General features: G+C 38.4%; 1 protein-coding gene across 1 annotated transcript; it reads right to left on the reverse strand.

Moving 5' to 3' along the window:
* Positions 1-3950: 3950 nt before the first annotated feature.
* LOC143538652 (ABC transporter G family member 1-like) lies at positions 3951-9052 on the reverse strand. The gene is made up of 8 exons (XM_077032163.1): positions 8594-9052; positions 6350-6429; positions 5684-6148; positions 5508-5594; positions 5239-5355; positions 4951-5148; positions 4780-4866; positions 3951-4680 (listed from the first exon to the last, which is right to left on the reverse strand). The coding sequence occupies exons 1-8, from the start codon at positions 8877-8879 to the stop codon at positions 4048-4050; spliced, it is 1953 nt and encodes a 650-aa protein (XP_076888278.1). The 5' UTR covers positions 8880-9052; the 3' UTR covers positions 3951-4047.
* Positions 9053-19684: the final 10632 nt, after the last annotated feature.

The raw sequence follows: 19684 nt of genomic DNA on the forward strand, positions 1-19684 counted from the left end.
AATCTACTCTCTGACTTGTCAACTTAATGCCGTCTAGAGCATCACATTAATTGATTTAAAAATTTGTGGTGAAGAGAGAGTCTCACTTGATGTCTATTGGTTGTTGAGTTAAGATGGTAGGTCTCAACGGTATTTCAAAGTAATGCAACAAATATCTATACTGTGGATATGAATACATTCGGACGTAAATACGTTTGATTTTGGGGCCTAGTGAAATAACTGTACAATGATGACAGCATTTGATAACACAGTTCTTGTTTTTTCTTTTCAAAAGATAAACAAGTTAAAAAAATATAGTTGAAACACGAGACTGTTAATTGGTTATTTTTATTATAATAATAACTATGTCCGGTAAAAATCACAATCCTAGCAAGTTATGGATAGAGTCTGCGAAGGTGAGATGTATGCAGATTGCATACCATACCTCTATCTCAAAAGACAAAAAGGTTACCTCATTAAAACCCTCATGTCTATAACAAACATGCATATAAAAGCATCATACAAAAATATGCAGTGCTGGTGTGTGAGAGTGACGGTTTCAAAATTGCATAATTAGAAAGCCACTACTAATAGAAAAAGTCATCAAAAGAATCAAAAGAGTAAAAATAAGTACTAAATACATCATAAAAACCATATAGGCAATACTAGCTGGATACAACATCATGAAATTAAATATAGGCATAATTACTAGAAGACAACAATAAATAAAATCTAGCTAATTAGTATGCTTCTTTAAAGTTCTCTAACCTTAATCCTATGTTTATATGGACTTCTATTCTAAATAATATTCTTAGAGAGACGTAACTCTACCAAAATTAATCCTGTCTAATTCGCTTATCTCATGTGAATTGGGGTATGTCTCTACTCCTCCATAATGAGGGTTTCCACTGCTCTAATAGGTGCTATCTCCCCTCGACCCTTAGTCTTTGCCTAAAAACCCCGTTTCTTATCCGATTAACTGTCTATGCCATATAAAATAGTCGGTCGTTCCATATAAATTAGCCGGTCTCTACTATCTCATCACACATCCACCTCAATATCCTCGTCTCTACTATCTCCACCTTACGCACTTGTTTCTTCTTAATGGTCCTAGTCTGTACCATATAAATTAGCTGGTCGAACTACAACCCTATAAAAGTTTGCTTTTAGTTTAGTCAGGAAATTCTACAAACAAATTATTGGTAAGGTCTAGGAATTGTATGATATTGACAAACATTTCCTCTATATATTATTATGAATTGAGAGAATGCTCCTGCTAAAACACTTATAACTTCGAAAACAATTTTTCTTTTCTTTACATGTACTATAGAGTATTTTAAAAAATAGAAACAGTAACAACTATAAATAAGTACTAGTGGTATAAAAGCGGTAGGTCTACTATAGTGGGTAACAAATGGTTATCAAATAAACAGGTAACTGTAGCACCCTTTAAAAGTATAGTAATAACTATATGTACATTTTTTTAATGACCAACTAAGTAACGCCGGGTATTTCGTACGCGATCCTCATTGGTTAAAGGTAGCCCGAGCCGGCCACTAGTCCGGACGGACGGAGCCCCTAGCAGTCCACCTATTGAGGGATTCATCGGATAAAACCTGACCCCCACGCCTGCCAAATGGTACGACAGCGAGGAGCCGGTAAAACCGGGTGAGATTAGGACTCGAACCCTGTCAAGCCAGGGTCATCCCTCATATCTCTCATATAAATTGGTGATAGTGAGGTTTGAATCCCCTACCTCTCACTTGTAAAGTGAGGGCTCTACCATTGAACCAAATCCAATTTATATATGTTAATCTGATGGTGGATATGAAAAGTATGTTTATTGTACGGTGTGTTTTATTAGATCTAATGGTGAAAACACATTTTCTATAATTCTTAGGAAAAATATACTTCTTATTATAACATTGCTCTTATATTATTTATTTTTAAGATAGGTTGAATGAATGAATGTTAACACCCAACACATAAATATAAATGCATACTGCTACAGGAAGCTGAAAGTGAAACCACATGGCTTCAATTGTTATCCATCCAAAACATTCTCATCGACCCTAAAAAGGACATGAAATATATAGTTCATAAATTCCGATGTTAGGTTTAATTACCAACAAATAATCGGAACCCCATCGATTGCAACTTTGTGCCACCTAAGAGGTTTGGACCATTGCAGAAAGTATAATATCAAAGCCATATGGGTTTCAAAAAGCTTGAAAACGGCCTATACACCGCACCTATATTTAGACAGGAAAACGGTTGGCCATTACATCCTTGGTTGTGTCACCCTAGGGTTGAGTACATTAAAACCAATCCTAAGATTATGGATATGGCTCATTTGAGTTATTTCCCTTTATTTACCATGCATGCGCCATGCCAGTTTTTCTCTTTATTCAACGTCATCCCATAAATCGTGTTATGGTTCATTCTCCATCGCTCTCCACAATTATATTATTTAATAATAATGGGTGAGGTTACGGTACAATAATTGTTTAGCGTACGATAGGTGCGCGAGACACATAAAGGCAAAAAACAAAAACGCTCAAAGGCAAAAAATACTAAAACAATCAAAACGCTCAGCCAAAATCTAAAACGCTCAGCCAAAAACTTAAAACGTTCAAAAATGGTTTTCGTAAAAAAAAGTAAAAAATTGACCGGTTAACGATCCAAAATGGTTTATTTCAGTGAACCAATGATTAACTGGATATGTATTGACGATTTGGAGATCTTGTGATGTGATTTCGTGGATCAATTTCATGAATATAAGTATTCTTGTACCTAATGCACATTAAACAATTGTTGTATTCTATCTTTTCTTTAATAATAATAATATAAATAACTGAAAAAGCAAAACCAAAAAATAAATAAAATGATTGGCTCTCCCAAAATAAGGAGTGTGAGCAAGGGTCTCACGCGAGGGAGGGGGTCACTCAGTGATCCCTACCCATCGGCATTAGATAGGTTTTGGGAGTCATGAGTAAAGAAGTTTTTATACATTTTTTTTTCTAATATTCGTTGTATTAGTTTAGTATATGTGCATTATACGCTATATAAAAATATTAACACATAGAATTCTTAATCTTTATTACATCCTATATGTGAAAAAGTGTATTACATACACTAATGATTTTAACAAAATTAATAATAATATGTAAAATCTAACAATTTTGCTTCAAAAACACATTAATCATTATTGAATGTAATTTAATTTAAGTTTACTATATGATTGAGGAGGAAGCAAAAATAAATTGGGTGGCATCGTTAAAAGTTACGGCTCTGGTTAATAGTGGGGGGTTTCGGCTAGGGTCATTATGCGAGTCTAACTTCGCCGTACTTGCGAAGTGGTGGTGGAGGTTTGAAAATGAGACGAATGGGCTGCGGAAAAACATCGTATGGGCTTTTCACCATTCGGAGAGGTCATGGCCATGTATACCCGCAACTCCGCAAGGGTGGTGCTTCCTTGAAACATATTGTTAAAATCTCAAAAGGTTTGAAGAACTTGGGTAAGATCTTGAGAAAGGTTTTCGGCGAGAAGTGAAGGATGAAAATAACACTTTATTTTGGATTAAGCGATATGGTGCGGGAATACAACATTCAAGGTGTGGTTTTCGTTACAATTTCAACTTGAGTGAAATAATGTACAAGGGAGAAATATGTGGACAATAGGGATGGTCTAACGTGTCGGATAGGCAGATAATGTGTGAGTGCGAACTTTGAGGACAATGGGGATGGTCTAGAGCTCCAACGGTCAAGCGGTTCGACTTGTTTTGGGTGTCGATTGGTTCGTGTGGAATTTCAATGAAGGAAAAGTTTTCTAAGTCAATACACATTTTAAGTGTTACTAATGTGTTTTTGGTGAAGAGGTTGGTTCTATATGTGTTAATTAAATTGCTTCTCATAAATAAAAATATTCATTCAGAGGTTAGGAGATATTGAGTGACAAGAATATAGGTAGAATTGTTTTTTTAACATAATGATATATATGCTTCAAGATACAAACAAGCATCATGTAACAAACATATAAACAAAACAAAGATGCTCACTACATGGATTCTAGTTTCCACATGTAGAACTCAACAAGAAAGTTCTAATAATAGGCTTCATCCTCTCTGTTGTCTTGATAATACAGAAGAGTAAAACTCTATACACAATCACCATTCCGAATAATATTCCAAGATCGACCCACTTAGAGTATCCCATCTCGACTTGCAATAAACTCTTCAATATCACGTCGCCGTCAAGGGTAGGAGGTCCTCCCAAATACTCGGGAAACTTAAGACCTTGAAACTCGTTTTTGTACAATCCTTGTAACGCATACCTATGTAATGAAACATAGTACATAGGGTATTTCCAGAACACATGAGCTAGATCATCTGGCAATCGAAAAAATCCTGCACTTAGTATCATCAAGCCTTGGATTCCAGCACTTGATATTATGCCCATGAGCAAATTTGGGACGACGGTAGCTACTATCATCATCATGCATTCGACGAGTAACATTGACACGAAGAGCACTGATGCAAAGTAGATGAATTGCTCATATTCTCTTTGAAGTCCTGCAAGAGAGTAAGCTATTGCTCCTGGGACTAAAGATATGAGAAGTAGGAAGGGTGCGGAAGAGATCCCGTGGCTGATGACATATGAATCCAACCCATAGTGCCCATTTAATCTTTCCCATTGAAAGACCTACACATATGTAGTTGCAAAACGGACGTAAAATAAATTAAAATATGCTAAAGCACATATTATTTCTTCAAGAATATATGAATTATGTATAAAGCAAACCTTTATTTCCTCCATGAATGAGGGGAAACCACCAATGGCCAAGATGGTAAGGAATGAAGAGACAAACATTAGCATTGAAATCCTAGGCTGTCATTGTAAATTATAACAGAGAGCTCTTAGAATTCATTGGTGGATAATTTGAATATATACATTCCGATATATATAACTTACGTTTAGGGAGAGATATCCAGAATCAAGACCGTAAAAGACTGTTCCTAAGGCGACACCCAAAGCAATATATATACCAAGGCGTAGCCAATAGTATCCTATATCGCGATACATGTTTAATAATGATCTTTCTGTAAGAACCAGGCATTGTGTAATCGGACTAGCTTTCCGGCTTTCGGTTTTCTCAGCCAGGCCTCCTTTCTTCAAAATATAAAACTCTCATTATCTGATATTGCTTCAGTGTAGACCTTGGTTAATATAAATTATAAAACATATTGTGAGATCATGTACCTGTGCACATATATCAGCGATTTCGCGTTTGACATCCATATATATCTCAGATGACTTGTAAGATTCCGAAAGTACATCGATTACTTTCTCAACGGCTAAATTTCCATTTACATGGTCCTACAAGTGGGAAAAGAAGAGCAGTTAGTTAAACAAACAGTTTAAAATTTACGATAAACCTGATCTTTTCTTAGAATTATGATCTACCAAGAACATACGTCTTTCATGACTTGATACTCGTTCATGTGAAAGATTGAACAACTATGACATACCTCATCAAAGTCAGTGTTGATAGTTATGAGAAAGTGATCTGCAGGATTTTGTAGATCTGAACAAGGAAAACCATTTACTGCAAAAAACTGATATTTACAGCGAACTAGTTACCGTCACGATTTTGTTATCATCATAATCGTTACAACTTTTGTCATGAGAGTTAGATGAAGATTACCTGATTTGCTAAAAATGCAGGACCGAAATATATTGTTTTTCCCAAAGAGAGAAGACAAAGATTATTAAAAAGCCCAAAAACATGACTACTAGGTTGATGGATGGCTGCTAAAACAGTCATCCCATATTGTTGAGTGAGTTTAACAATCTGGTTCATGACATAATACGACGCTGCACTGTCAAGACCGCTTGTAGGTTCATCAAGTAAGAGAAGTTTAGGATGTGTTAAGAGTTCTAAGCATATGCTTAGACGTCGTTTTTGGCCGCCACTAAGTCCTTTGATTCCCCAGCCTCCTATTCTTGTGTTCATGGAATTTTGGAGCCCCATCTCTCTTACAATTCTATCCGCTCTCTCCCTCTTCTTGGATCTTGGCATGGACTTAGGCAGTTGCAGTTCAGCTGAGTAGTATACCGTCTCTTTAACCGTCAAAGTCCATGTCAAAACTTTCTCTTGAGTCATATAAGCCTACACTAATATTAAAGAACTGTAAGCATGATCATGTATGTAACTGTGTTCAAAATTCACATTTTAAGCTTCCAAAATATGGTTTGAATCTTGAAAAGTAAATGCAACCTTGTGTACATTTCACATTGTTTTCTTTTCCTGTAGTTCAGCATTTTAAATGAATTAATACATTTGGGACTCACTAATGAATTGTGCACATACCATTGTACCATATGTGTGTCTTAGCTTCCTTCCGTTTACCAGGACTCGTCCGGTTTTCCTTACGTTTGAATCCAACCGCCCTGCGTTTGTAAACAACGAAGATCCAAAATTAAAAGAATTGAAACAAAAGAACAAAACCATATTGGAGAACAAGACCGTCTCCGAGAATTGTTAAAAATTTTTGGGCCGAAGACAAAAAAGTAAATTTAAAAAGGTTCTTGAGTAAAAGGGGTTTTTTTGTTGGATTTAAACAATTTAATTTTTAAATGAACTACTTGGTTATGATTTGCATTGTGTAGAAAACCTTTTGTATAAAATTAGGCTTAAAAATGTCATAAGTTGGACCAGAACCCACAACCATTTGATTGGGAATCATACCCATAGCCACCAGATCAAACTAGTGATTGTGTAATTGAATTTAAACATTAAATATACAATACATATTGTTTTTTATAAAAAATATATATAACTTTTTTTAAAAAATACGGGCCTAGTGAGGTGTCGTGCAGGGTTCGTCGACCACCCTGCCGACCTGTTGGTGAATGATATTTTCTATGCCTATATTGAATAACTTAAAACTTTTTGATTATATATGGTATTACAATGAAATTGATAATTATACATAGATTTAAAAGCGATGTATTGGTGCCTCAAGTGACTTATTGGTCCACTTGGCGGCATCAAAGTGGTCAATTCTTTTTTTTCCTTTTTAGCTATTATTATTAGTACAACCAACCGAATTCGTGTAGGGCTGCGGTCGTGTAAAGTGCTGGTTATTAGTATTTTCTTCAGTTTCTTGTGGTATTTATGTTTTTTTGTTGACATCACATTCGATATCAACCGAATTCGCATTGCTTCGCAACCGCAACCCAGGTTTTCTTTGTTCGTCATGAGTTTACTGAATTTGTTTATTTATTTTTGTTAAGTTTTGGTGTTGAAAAGCGATACCGACCAAATTCGTATCGATGCCTCACAGTAACGGGTAGTTTTTTATTAGGCCGGCGCATTGTACCGGGTTAAAAACTTAGTTAATGATAAAATGTCAAAACTATCGATTTCTAAAACAAAAGATAAAATAATGACTAACAAACATATTTTTGAAAAAATAAATAAATAAAAAATATAATAAAGTCGACTAAGAAAAACCATATTTGTGGACTGTGGTGTCGTGGTAAATATGAAAACCGGGGTTCGAGCTAAGAGACAGAAGGTGGAGAATAAATAAAAGAACTTATTAAAAAATTTATGATTTGACTAGGAAGTTTTGCACCCAAAGTAATAAATTTGGGTGATATCAACCCAAAATACTAACTTTATTTTAGTTAGATTATTCCTCTCTCTCTCTCTATCTATATATATATATATATTATGTGGGGAGTACTTTTAGACAATTTTTTGAAAGTTGTACAAATAAATAGTTCCATCACTTCCATCATGTATACATATGTCAAAGAAACTCAAGGAAAGTTCAGATAATGACAATAAATGTTTGTTTTGAGTTCGATGTTGTGACGAGTGAACTTGGATAAGAAGAAAAAGTGGTTAACTCACATGGCTCTACATGCAATCTACTCCTAGAAAAGAAGTCATTGTTAGACTGCCTTGAGTTATAGTCACATTTCCTTGAGTTGACCAATTATAGGTGTACCGAACTGCCCATTTATATAAAAACTTTCTTAAAATGCCTAAAAATACTTCGACATTTCTAAACAAGCTACAAATCCAAACATTACTATAAATTATATACAAATATACATATGGTACCGACAAGCATCAAGCCATCAAGTAATATATGAATCATCAGTTAAATAAACTCTTTGTGACAGTTGGTCTTATAGTCCAATGACATAAAATGATGGTTAAAGTTTGAGATCTTAAGGTCTAAAGTTTAAAACCTAACTTAGAAGGGGGGGGGGGGGGGTTCCAACATGATGAGTTTCGTTATTGATGGTGTTTTAGGGCGCGTCAGGACTGAAGCGTCAAAATCTATTGAGGGTGGTTCCAAACGATATTAAAATAATAAATAAATAAACTCTTGTGCACATCTGAATTAAGTATGATGTTGGTTAACATTTGTGTTGATTATTTTAACTTTTTATATATTATGTGTTCTTGTTTTATATGTTGTATTCACATATGAATGTATGATTAGTTGTCCTTACTGCTCGTGATCTGACATACCCGTGGGTTTAAACTGTTATTAGGAAAAAATGGAGATATATATATATATATATATATACATACCAGCCAAAGAATCAAGTAGAGTAGACTTGCCACAACCAGAAGGACCCATAATGGCAACAATCTCTCCTGGTTTAGCATAACCACTTGCACCAGAAAGTAAGTTTTTTTTACATGCATCTTTTTTTCCATTAAAGCTTGAAACCGAAACCCGAAGCTCGTCCCATGTCAAATGGACTCCGCTTCCTTTCGACATCACAAGTGACTCGGGATCAACCATTTCGACTCCCCATTTTCGGCCTTCATCTGGTTCTGGACATATTTCATTATTATGTACTAGACTACCCATTCAAGACTAGAGATATATAAGAGTATGAAGTGTAGTTTGGAAAGGGTGAGAAGAGCAGGGGCTCTATATATACAGAAAGAGCAATGCAATGGTAGTTCAGCGGCTTTAATTTCTATTTAATATCTCCTGTTTACAGTCTCGTGACCCATGGGAGACAAATTCATGTATTATTATTATTATTATTATTATTATTATTATTATTATTATTATTATTATTATTATCGAACGCTACCAGATAAATTTATCACATCGGGATACACTTGTCTTTCCATTATGGGAAAACTCAAACCTAAAGCCAACATCCGTGAACACTCGCCCCGAAGACATGACAGTGCAGTGAGAGAAAACTCGTTTAGTTCAAAGATCCAACTAGTGAACGTTAGCTCCATTCCTAATCTCACATCATCACTCTGGTGTCATGTGTTGCCACTGGAACTAAATGTTGGGGGCAATAATCAAAACTGGGTCACATGGAACGCCAAATCTCTTTCTTACGACTCCACCACCTATATTATATTACTAGCTTTAGAGCCCGTGTCACGCACGGGATAATCCAAATTATAAAATTAAAAGTAAAGCGAATAATTACGTAACGTATACGAAAAAAATGTATTACATCTATGCTTGTATATATATATACTACGTGTACATAAATTATTTTATTTATATCACAAAATGGCTTTTTTAAATGAACTTAATAAAAAAATGCAAGTGCAAGAACGTAACAAATAACGCACTTTCTATTGAAAATTTTATTCTCAGTATCATATATGTATAATTAAAAAAAATTTGGTTATTAACCAATTTTGAAAATAAGACTTCTCATACGTTAATAGTTCTAACCACTCAGCATTAATACAGAAGAAACGTTATCTTTATTGATATATTTATCAATTTACCACCCATCATAGGAAAGAAAAACATTAAATTGTGACGACAAATGTTCTTCAATAACTATGTTATTCTGATCTACAACATGAATTTTTGTTTTGATAAATTTCATGAGGCTTCTCGACTTTGTCATAATGACAACACAAAAAATAACATGTTAACATATTCAACTTTGTGAATATTTTGCTTCATTTGTAACCTCTCGAAAAATACCATACATATTTTGGGTTAAAAATGTCAACTTTAGAAATAGAATGACCCAAAAATATTTTAAATATGTTAGGAGAATAATATATATAGATTGTAAGTTGAAAGAATTCCATACTTAAGAAAATGGGGGAATGGAAATCCATCTCACATGAAAAGAAAGAAAGAAATGAAACTCCTTCCTATGGGTATAAATAAGGAAAATAAAGTTCATCCCAAATAGAAAGTATGAAACTTTTGGAAGCTCTTTATAAGAGGGTGGGGGTGGAAAACCCATCACTTGCAACACCCAATGGGGTGTGTCACCTCACCCCACCACTTTCCATCACTAGTGATGGAATTTTAGTGGGGGTGGTGTTGTGATGGTGTGATGTAGTGTGAAGATGGATTAAATATTTATATTTGTATTGTGAAAATGTAATTTCTCGGTATCAACCACGTAATAGCCATCACGGTCCAACCCCCATCATGCGTGATTGGGGGGGGGGGGGGCAACGGCGGTGTGCCATAAGCCATCACGAGTGATGGATGGTCCATCACGGACCACCCCCACCCGTCTAAGGATAGGAGTTTCCATAGTAATATTTTTTAATCCATGCATGCACCAGTGGTCCTAGCGAAGGGTGCGGAGCACCCGACGCGCACGGGCTCGGGCGACGAGCCCAATGTGGCGCTTTGATGGCGCACTTTGCACTTCGCACGCTTGAGAGCCGCCTTTATGTTTTTGGAAAGTGGAAGCGAAATTTCTTGAACCATCGCGATACGCGATGGATCAGAAAGACAACCCATCGCGTATCGCGATGGGTATGTCACAGAAACCCAAAATGGGTGGTGTCGCGATACGCGATACCTCAAAGCCAACTCGTCATCGCGTAGCCTGACACCAGTGACACGTGCCCCGCCATGTGGCACCCGTGGCAAGGCTAGTTATGACACGACATAGCTAGTCGCGATACGTGATGACCTACGAAAGGTCCATCGCGTATCACGATGCAATAAAATAATATTAAAGTCTGTCGCTAATCCATCGAGATACGCGATGGATCCTTTGCAAGACCAATCGCGTATCGCGATGGGTCATCTGGACAACGCCTATAAATTGGTCAGCCAACCCTTCATTTCATATCACAACTCACCTCTCTCTCTAAAACACTATCTCACTACCTTATTTCGCGTGCCACCGACGTTACGATCGTCACCTTGAAAAACGTTCAAAACCGACAGTTCCTCGAAGTACGTGCCATCACGAGGTGAACAGAAGTCCCGCCTCGAAGTACATGCTGATGAATCCCGAAGACTGACGTGCCTCGAGTTTGCATGCCAAGAGTGTTGAAAAAATTTCATCGATAAACGTGCAAGCGTGGAAGTGTTGCCCGTGAGTTTAGGAGTTTATAAGCCAAACTGCCCGAGTAAAATATTATTATAATATTAAAATAGGCTTAGACCTTAGTTGAGGGTATACTCGATACCTTAAGAATAAACAGCAAAATATAAATAAGAGATAATGTTATAAGAATAAAGAATCTTAAATAATAAATAATGAAACAAAGTATACGTTTCTTTGATAAAAAGAAACGTAGTATTTAGAAATGCAAGTAATCTAACTAGAGGTTCGAACATAACAAGTAAAGAAAAAATGTTTTGAATTAAAGATTCGAAAGGAAAATATAATCGAGGTAAAGATTGTACAAAATGGACTAAATGTCTAAAGCTAGATTATTGATCGTAATAACAAATGGTTATACTCGTACTATAGGTTTGAGATAGCAAAGAAAGACAACTCAATCAGTGAAGTGAAGCTGATCATTTTTAAAAGGTGAATACGCCCAAACTTTTATAACTAGTTTAATCGAGTCCTTTAAATTGATTACATGAGATTACGTATCTGTAAACATTATAAACAAAAGTAATCGCGGGCCCTCAGGCTGTCATATACATTTGTCTGGATCCTTTCATATGTGGTAGACGGTGGGCACACCGTGCCACACCTGGTTATATGCCTTCGCCATGACGGGCCGGATCTAAGTTACGTCCGAGAGAGGGTAATCATGTGTATCCTGATGGTAGCTAAGTAAACTCGAATGTTGCGGCGTTTGCTGAGCAGTTTCAAGTTGAGCTTAAGTTTGTAATTGTGTTTATGTTTTAACTTGATTATTCCTAAGCCACGATTGGCCGAGACCTAACTTATGTCTCGAGGGGTAATTAAGTAAATAAAATTTTATGCGTCAGCTTATTCACCAACATATGTTGCTGACGTATTTTCAAACTGTTTTACAGGAAATGAAGAATATGCACTTTGGGTATCGAAGTAATCACTAGGCGATCTGCTGGCTCAGATCATTTTGCTAAATATGAAACTTGAATGGTGGTTTTATATAAACAATGAATCTTATTAAACGGGTATTTTATAATCCCGTATTTTTATATGTAAATATTAATATTTTCATCCACGCTAATATTTCCACATTTAACACGTAACTCTGATTTATTTACAAAACTCCATCAACTGTTGGTCACACGCCTAGGCGGTAGACGGGGGTGTGACAAGTTGGTATCAGAGCCATCGATCTAATCGAATTGTAACATCCTACTTTCGGTTATATTAATAAAATAAAGTTCGTTTATTTTATAGCGGGTCGTTATCGGTTTAGTTGAATAGAATACGAGATGGACTTGTGTTGGGTAAATGGATATGGGTTATGGAGGAATGAAGGAAAGACCATGGGCTTAAGCCCATGATCAAAAATATATATACCCTTAATCCTCCATTTAATTCATTTACACATATCCCTTACACCATCAAAAACACACACTTAAGATTCTCTCTCTAGTTCTCTCTCTCTCTAAACCGATATCAAGAAGGAAACCGAGAACCGACCTGAGGTAATGATAGTATTTTATTGTTTGAGCTTAAAACCGTTAGTTATGAACACGAAACGACGAGCCGACAGCGTTAAACCGTTTAAGTCACGAGATCCGGGTGGATTCGGGTATAAACCGAACCTATGATGAGCTTAGGGGTCACCCTAGCTCAGATCTGGATCGAACGGGACGAAAAACGGTGAAAAACGAGTTAAAACACGTTTTTCCGGCAAATCCGCGGTTTTCCGGCGGTGGCGCCGGAAAAGGTTGGTACGAGGTTAGCGATGTCAGGGAATGTTCTGACATTCCCTGACCTAACCCTAATTCGCTAAGGGTAACTAGCGAAGTAGGTGTGATTCGCCAGCCGATTCGCTAAAGAAAGATTAGCGAACTAGCATGTCATTCGTTAAGGAAATAAGGGCGAACTAGGCCATTCGCTAAGGCCATTCTCTAAGAGAGGGACAAATGAACCCCCTTTGTTATAGGGTTCATTCGTTGACCAGATTAGTTCGTTAAGGTCCAATTCGCTATAAGGACCAGTTCGTTAAGATACCTGATTCGTTACAAAGGCAGATTCGCTATAATGGCTAATTCGTTATGAATTCCCATTCGTCAAGAACTGAGTGACGAATTAGAACTTTGAAAGAATGACAGAACAGTCCCTGGACTTAGAAAAGAATGATATAATTACAAAGTGACCCTTGGACTTTGATGATTTATGAAAGATGCCTTCAATGGTTAAAGTGTAGCGATTAACTAACCGGTAATAATCCAATGAAGTAAAACCGGCTTAGATACGTAAGATTAATTAAGTATACGGTAGGAAGAGTTAGAGCCGTATTTAATCTATGTATGATTATACAGTTAGTCGTGCTCATCTCAGGAAAAGATTAACTATAAACGGTGAACGCAACCGCCTTGAGGTGAGTTTCTAGCCCCACTTCCTTGTTATATTTTCGGGGCTGTGTGCATACTCGATGTGATAGTTAATACACTTATCTTAAGTGGTAAGTGTATGCCTTGTATGATTTTATGTATGATGATTGTTTGACGGTGCGTGAACGATCTTCGGATATTGCATGTGCCGTCAGGTGGTAGTTAAGATATGATTGATAAGTATGATGAAAGATATGATGTATGTATGAATATATGATGTATGCATAATGTATGTATGTATGTTATGATGATGGTACGTGAACGCTCTTTGGAGATTGCACGTATTGTCAAGGAAAGTATGTATGAACAGGTACGGTACAGTTACACGAAACAAAGGGACTAGACCCTAATAATATCTGTGATGGTAGGGACCTGACCCTAATAATATCTGTGATGGTAGGGACCAGACCCTAATAATATCTGTGATGTTGGGGACCAGACCCTTTATAATATCTCTGATGTTAGGGACCAGACCCTTATAATATATGTGAGGTTATAGAGCGGAAGGCTCTTTAAATAGAACGGATAGTTATGTATGAAAAGTAAGTATGAATAATGTACACCCCTTCGGGCACGTGTGCAAGTATGAGAACATATTGTATGTTGTATGATTAACTAGAACTCACTCAGCGTAGCTGACTTTTAGTATGCACGCAGGTGAGTAGATTGAGGCAGCTTGCATAAGTGGAAGCACATGGCATGGACTTGAAGAAGCTGGCATCTCAAGAAATGTTATGTTATTCTAAAGACAATGTTTATGTTTTAAATGATTTGAATGTTCGTTAAGACAACAAAGTATGGTTTTGTAATATGATGGTTTGAATGTTTTAAGATTCCGCGAATGTTTTTATTAACTCTGATATTATGAACTGTGTTTATGAGTAAATCCAACGTCCAAATGTGAGGCACCGGTAACGGGGCTTTACAAGTTGGTATCAGAGCAAAGTTCGAAAGATTTAAGCATCTTATATGCTTAGACTCGAACAGAGAATGGGATTAAAGTAAGAAAAGAAAGAAGATGCCAGTTCAAGAATGCAATGTGTCACTCAAGCAAGATCAGTAACGGTAAAGTGTATGATTAAATATGTATGTTAATGTTAGCTTGATTGCTAAAGAAAGGATATGTGAATGTTAGGGATAGAATTACTTGATTGATTAACTGTTTAGGATAGAACCAGCACAAATAGACTCATAAGGGAAGTGTATAGGACACGGAAAGTAACGTGATCAGCTAATCACAATTGGCCACTGTTATTACCTGTTAGCCTTACTATCCTTGTACTAAATGGTTCCTTAAGTGATGACGTTTGTGTTTCCTTATAGAATACGATGGCTGGAGTTAAGAAAGTTGCTGGAAAGAAAGGACGAATGGGACGTCGTGGCAGGCCACGTGTTGTCAGAGAGCCGTCGGTAACACCAGTTACCAATGCTGAGGGTGAAGGGAGTGTCGCTGGAGGAAACCCGAGTAACAACGAGGGAGTTCAGCTGGATCCCGCTGTTCATGTTGCTATTGCCCAAGTGATAGCAACTGCTATGAAGAACATGAACCCCGATAAGCCTGCTGGAGGCCCAGAATGAACCGCCGTAAGGGCGGAAGGCGAAGGTAGGAAGGATGATGAAGGGGAGAGGGTAGAATCGAGCGTTGTGAAATCAGTGAAGGTGGATGGTAGACAAAGGGGCCGAGGTGGATGCAACTATAAGTCTTTCAAAGGTTGTGATCCACCACAGCTAACTGGCTTGAGAGACGCAATCGCTACTCTCCAATGGATAACCGCCATAGATAAAATTATCCGAATTAGCGAATACCGTCCAGACCAAGCTGTGGGATATGCCACCCAATCATTCGGTGAGGAGGCAATGTATTGGTGGGAGTCAGTTGAGCAGAGGAAGAGTCGAGAAGAGATCAAGACCTTGAGGTGGGACGATCTGAAAGAGTTAGTGGTGAAACGATTTTGTGCTGATGCTGAGGTAGAGAAGGTTGAATTGAAGTTCTTGAGTCTGAAGGCGGGTAAGATGACACACCGCGAATACCTCACTGAATTCAACCGCCTGTCAAGGTTGGTGCCAGATATGGTGGACACCGAGGCCAAGCGGATCAAATGTTACCTTAGGGGACTGCCGCAGAATGCTCGCGTCTTGGTCAAGACTGGTAGACCGGGTACCTTTGACTCTGTTGTGGGACTCGCAGAAACGGTTTATGAGACTCGATAGATGAAGCGGTTATGGAAGAGAAGAAAGAGAAGAAGTGGATCGCTCCTGCCAAGCGACCTGGTACTCAGTTATGGAACCCCAAGAACAAGAAACCCAGAGTTTGGGAAAAGAGGTCGTGTAAGACCTGCGGAAAGATGCATGGTGGTGAGTGCAAGTGGGGTAGAAGTTCTGATGTTTGTCTCAAATGTGGAAAGGCTCATGGTGGAGAATGCAGAATGGGGTCGAATGCCTGATATAAGTGCGGGAAGGTAGGGCATTATGCCAATGAGTGCAGTGCGAAGCCAGCATGTTACAAATGTGGCAAGACAGGCCATATGGCAAGAGAGTGCACTGAAGGTGAGGCTGGAGGTAGTGGGAAGAAAGATTCTGATCAAGCAAGGCCGAGGACTAGAGCCTATATGCTGACCCAGGAACAAGCTAGACAGATTCCTGATGTTGTGACCGGTACGTTCTTAGTAAACAGCATTTCTACTTCCGTATTATTTGATTCTGGTGCGAATAGAAGTTTTGTAGCTACGACATTTAGTAAACTAGCTAAAATGAAAGGCTGCCGAGTGTCTGAAACTTTTATAGTAGAAACCTCCAGTGACACTTCGGTTAATATAACAAAAATGGTTAAGGATTGTAAGATAGAGTTAGAGGGACATGAGTTCCCTGTTACTTTGTATGTTATGACCTTAGGAGGGTTCGATGTAGTCTTGGGAATGGATTGGTTGTCTGAGTTTGAAGCTCTGATAGTATGTAAGAGTAGATTAATAAAGCTAAGGTCTTTAGATGGTAGTGCGGTGACGGTTTACGGTGATAAAGAAAGTTCAGGGTTTAACGTCATTTCGATGATAAAAGCCGAAGGGTTATTACGACGAGGATGTGGTGCCTACCTGGCGTATGTTGTCAACGCTACGGCCGAGACGAAAGAAATGAAAGATGTTCCTATCGTGTGTGACTACCCAGAAGTGTTCCCTGAGGATCTTCTGGGGTTACCACCGGAGCGAGAGATAGAATTCCAGATAGATTTAATACCAGGAGCCCAGCCCGTCTCGAAAGCACCTTACCGTCTAGCTCCGTCCGAGATGAAAGAATTGATGTCCCAACTGCAAGAACTCCTCGACAAGGGTTTTATTAGACCAAGTGTTTCCCCGTGGGGCACACCAGTGTTATTCTTAAAGAAGAAGGATGGAAGTATGAGAATGTGCATAGACTATCGTGAGTTGAATAAGCTTACGGTGAAGAATAGATATCCTTTGCCAAGGATTGATGATCTGTTTGACCAACTGCAAGGTTCAAGTTGGTTCTCACGGATAGATCTCAGATCAGGCTATCATCAACTTAAGGTGAAAGAGGCAGAAATCCCTAAAACAGCGTTCTGAACGCGGTATGGACACTACGAGTTCCTCGTAATGTCATTCGGTCTAACGAATGCTCCCGCAACATTTATGAACATGATGAATAGGGTTTGTCGGCCGATGTTGGATAAGTCGGTTATCGTCTTCATTGATGATATATTGATTTATTCAAAGAGCGAGTCTGACCATGCTGAGCATCTGAGAGAGGTATTGGAGACTCTGAAGAAAGAGAAGTTGTATGCTAAGTTTTCGAAGTGCGCGTTCTGGTTAAGAGAAGTGCAATTTCTAGGTCACGTGATTAATCCGGAGGGGATTACCGTGGACCCAGCTAAGATTGAAGCGATAACGAATTGGAAGACTCCACAGAATCCGACTGATATACGAAGCTTCCTAGGGTTAGCTGGCTACTATAGGAAATTCATCGAAGGTTTCTCCAAGATAGCCGCACCGCTGACCGGTATGACCCGAAAGTCGATAGTATTCAGTTGGGGAAAGTTTCAAGAAGAAGCCTTTGAGGAATTAAAGAAGAGACTCACGCAAGTTCCAATCCTTGCTCTACCCGATGGTGACGAGGATTTGGTTGTCTGTACTGATGCTTCGCATCGTGGGTTAGGTTGTGTGTTGATGCAATGAGGAAAAGTGATAGCTTACCCGTCTAGACAGTTGAAAGTCCATGAGAGTACTTATCCGACGCATGATTTGGAGCTAGCAGCAGTAGTGCATGCCTTAAAGATATGGAGGCATTATCTGTATGGTACTAAGTGTACCATCTACACAGATCATAAGAGTTTAAAGTACTTCTTCGAGCAAAAAGAATTGAACATGAGACAGAGAAGATGGTTGAAGTTGATAAAGGATTACGACTGCGATATTAAGTACTACCCTGGCAAAGCTAACGTGGTCGCCGATGCACTAAGCCGTAAGAATGAGGAAGTCCTTGCAACTGTGAAGTCATACAAACTGATTATGAATTCAAACCTTTTCGAAGAAATCATCAAGGTGCAGTCAGAGGTGCTAGTAGACGAGAAGTTGGTAAAGAAAGAAAGAGTTTACGGCCAACAAGACGAGCTAATGGAAAACACTCATGGTGTTAAGACTAGGTTTGACCGTATGTGGATCCCACGCCATGGAGATCTCAGAGGTCAAATCTTAGATGAAGCTCATAAGTCAAGATATTCGATTCATCCAGGAACTACGAAGATGTACCAGGATTTGAAAAGAGATTATTGGTGGCCAGGAATGAAGAATGATGTGATAGATTATGTCAGTAAGTGCTTAACTTGTTTACAAGTCAAGGCAGAGCACCAGAAGCCTTATGGAAAGATGCAACCTTTGGAGATACCAGAATGGAAAGGGAACACATCACCATGGATTTCATAACTAAGCTACCTCGTACAGCTAAGCACCATGATACCATCTGGGTGATTGTGGACCGTTTGACCAAGAGTGCTCACTTTCTGCCTATACGAGAGGCTATCTCGTCAGAAACGTTAGCAAGCTTGTTCATTAAAGAGGTTGTATCTAAGCATGGAGTACCGTTATCAATTGTGTCCGATAGAGATACTCGGTTTACTTCGAGATTTTGGAAGAAGTTCCATGAAGCTATGGGAACGAGGTTGAACATTAGTACGGCGTATCATCCCCAAACAGATGGACAGTCTGAAAGGACGATCCAAACCCTTGAGGATATGCTACGTGCTTGTGTTCTAGACTTTGGTGGAAGTTGGGATGATCATCTGCATCTGGCAGAGTTCTCTTATAACAACAGTTACCATTCAAATATTGGTATGCCACCATTCGAGATGTTGTATGGGAGACGTTGTAGAACTCCCGTATGTTGGGGAGAGATTGGTCAGAAGGAGATGGGAAGCCTAGAAGTTGTGCAAGAAACCTCTTCGAAGTTCGATCATCTGCATCTGGCAGAGTTCTCTTATAACAACAGTTACCATTCAAATATTGGTATGCCACCATTCGAGATGTTGTATGGGAGACGTTGTAGAACTCCCGTATGTTGGGGAGAGATTGGTCAGAAGGAGATGGGAAGCCTAGAAGTTGTGCAAGAAACCTCTTCGAAGTTCGATCAGATCAAGGCAAGAATGAAAGCTGCTCAAGACAGACAGAAGTCGTATGCTGATAAGCGGCGACGACCGATTGAGTTTAACGTTGGCGACAATGTGATGCTCAAGGTCTCGCATTGGAAAGAAATAATTCGTTTCAGGAAGAGGGGAAAGTTGAGTCCAAGGTACATTGGACCGTTCAAGATTTTAGATCGAGTAGGTGAAGTGGCTTACAAGTTAGATTTGCCAGAAGAGTTGGAAGGAATTCATTCAACTTTCCACGTTTCTCATCTGAGAA

This window comes from Bidens hawaiensis, unplaced genomic scaffold (genome assembly GCF_021521415.1).
Source record: "Bidens hawaiensis isolate Kalapana, Puna unplaced genomic scaffold, B.hawaiensis_p1.1 tig00011661_1, whole genome shotgun sequence".
NCBI classification, from domain to species: domain Eukaryota; kingdom Viridiplantae; phylum Streptophyta; class Magnoliopsida; order Asterales; family Asteraceae; genus Bidens; species Bidens hawaiensis.

Bases quoted from the DNA above. Each gene is read 5' to 3' on its own strand.
- LOC143538652 (XM_077032163.1), bottom strand. From the start codon at position 8,879: ATGGGTAGTCTAGTACATAATAATGAAATATGTCCAGAACCAGATGAA. The intron at 6,430-8,593 runs GTATGTATATAT...TTACAAACGCAG, and splicing joins TCTACTTGATTCTTTGGCTG to GGCGGTTGGATTCAAACGTA. The intron at 4,681-4,779 runs GTTTGCTTTATA...ACATATGTGTAG, and splicing joins CATTCATGGAGGAAATAAAG to GTCTTTCAATGGGAAAGATT.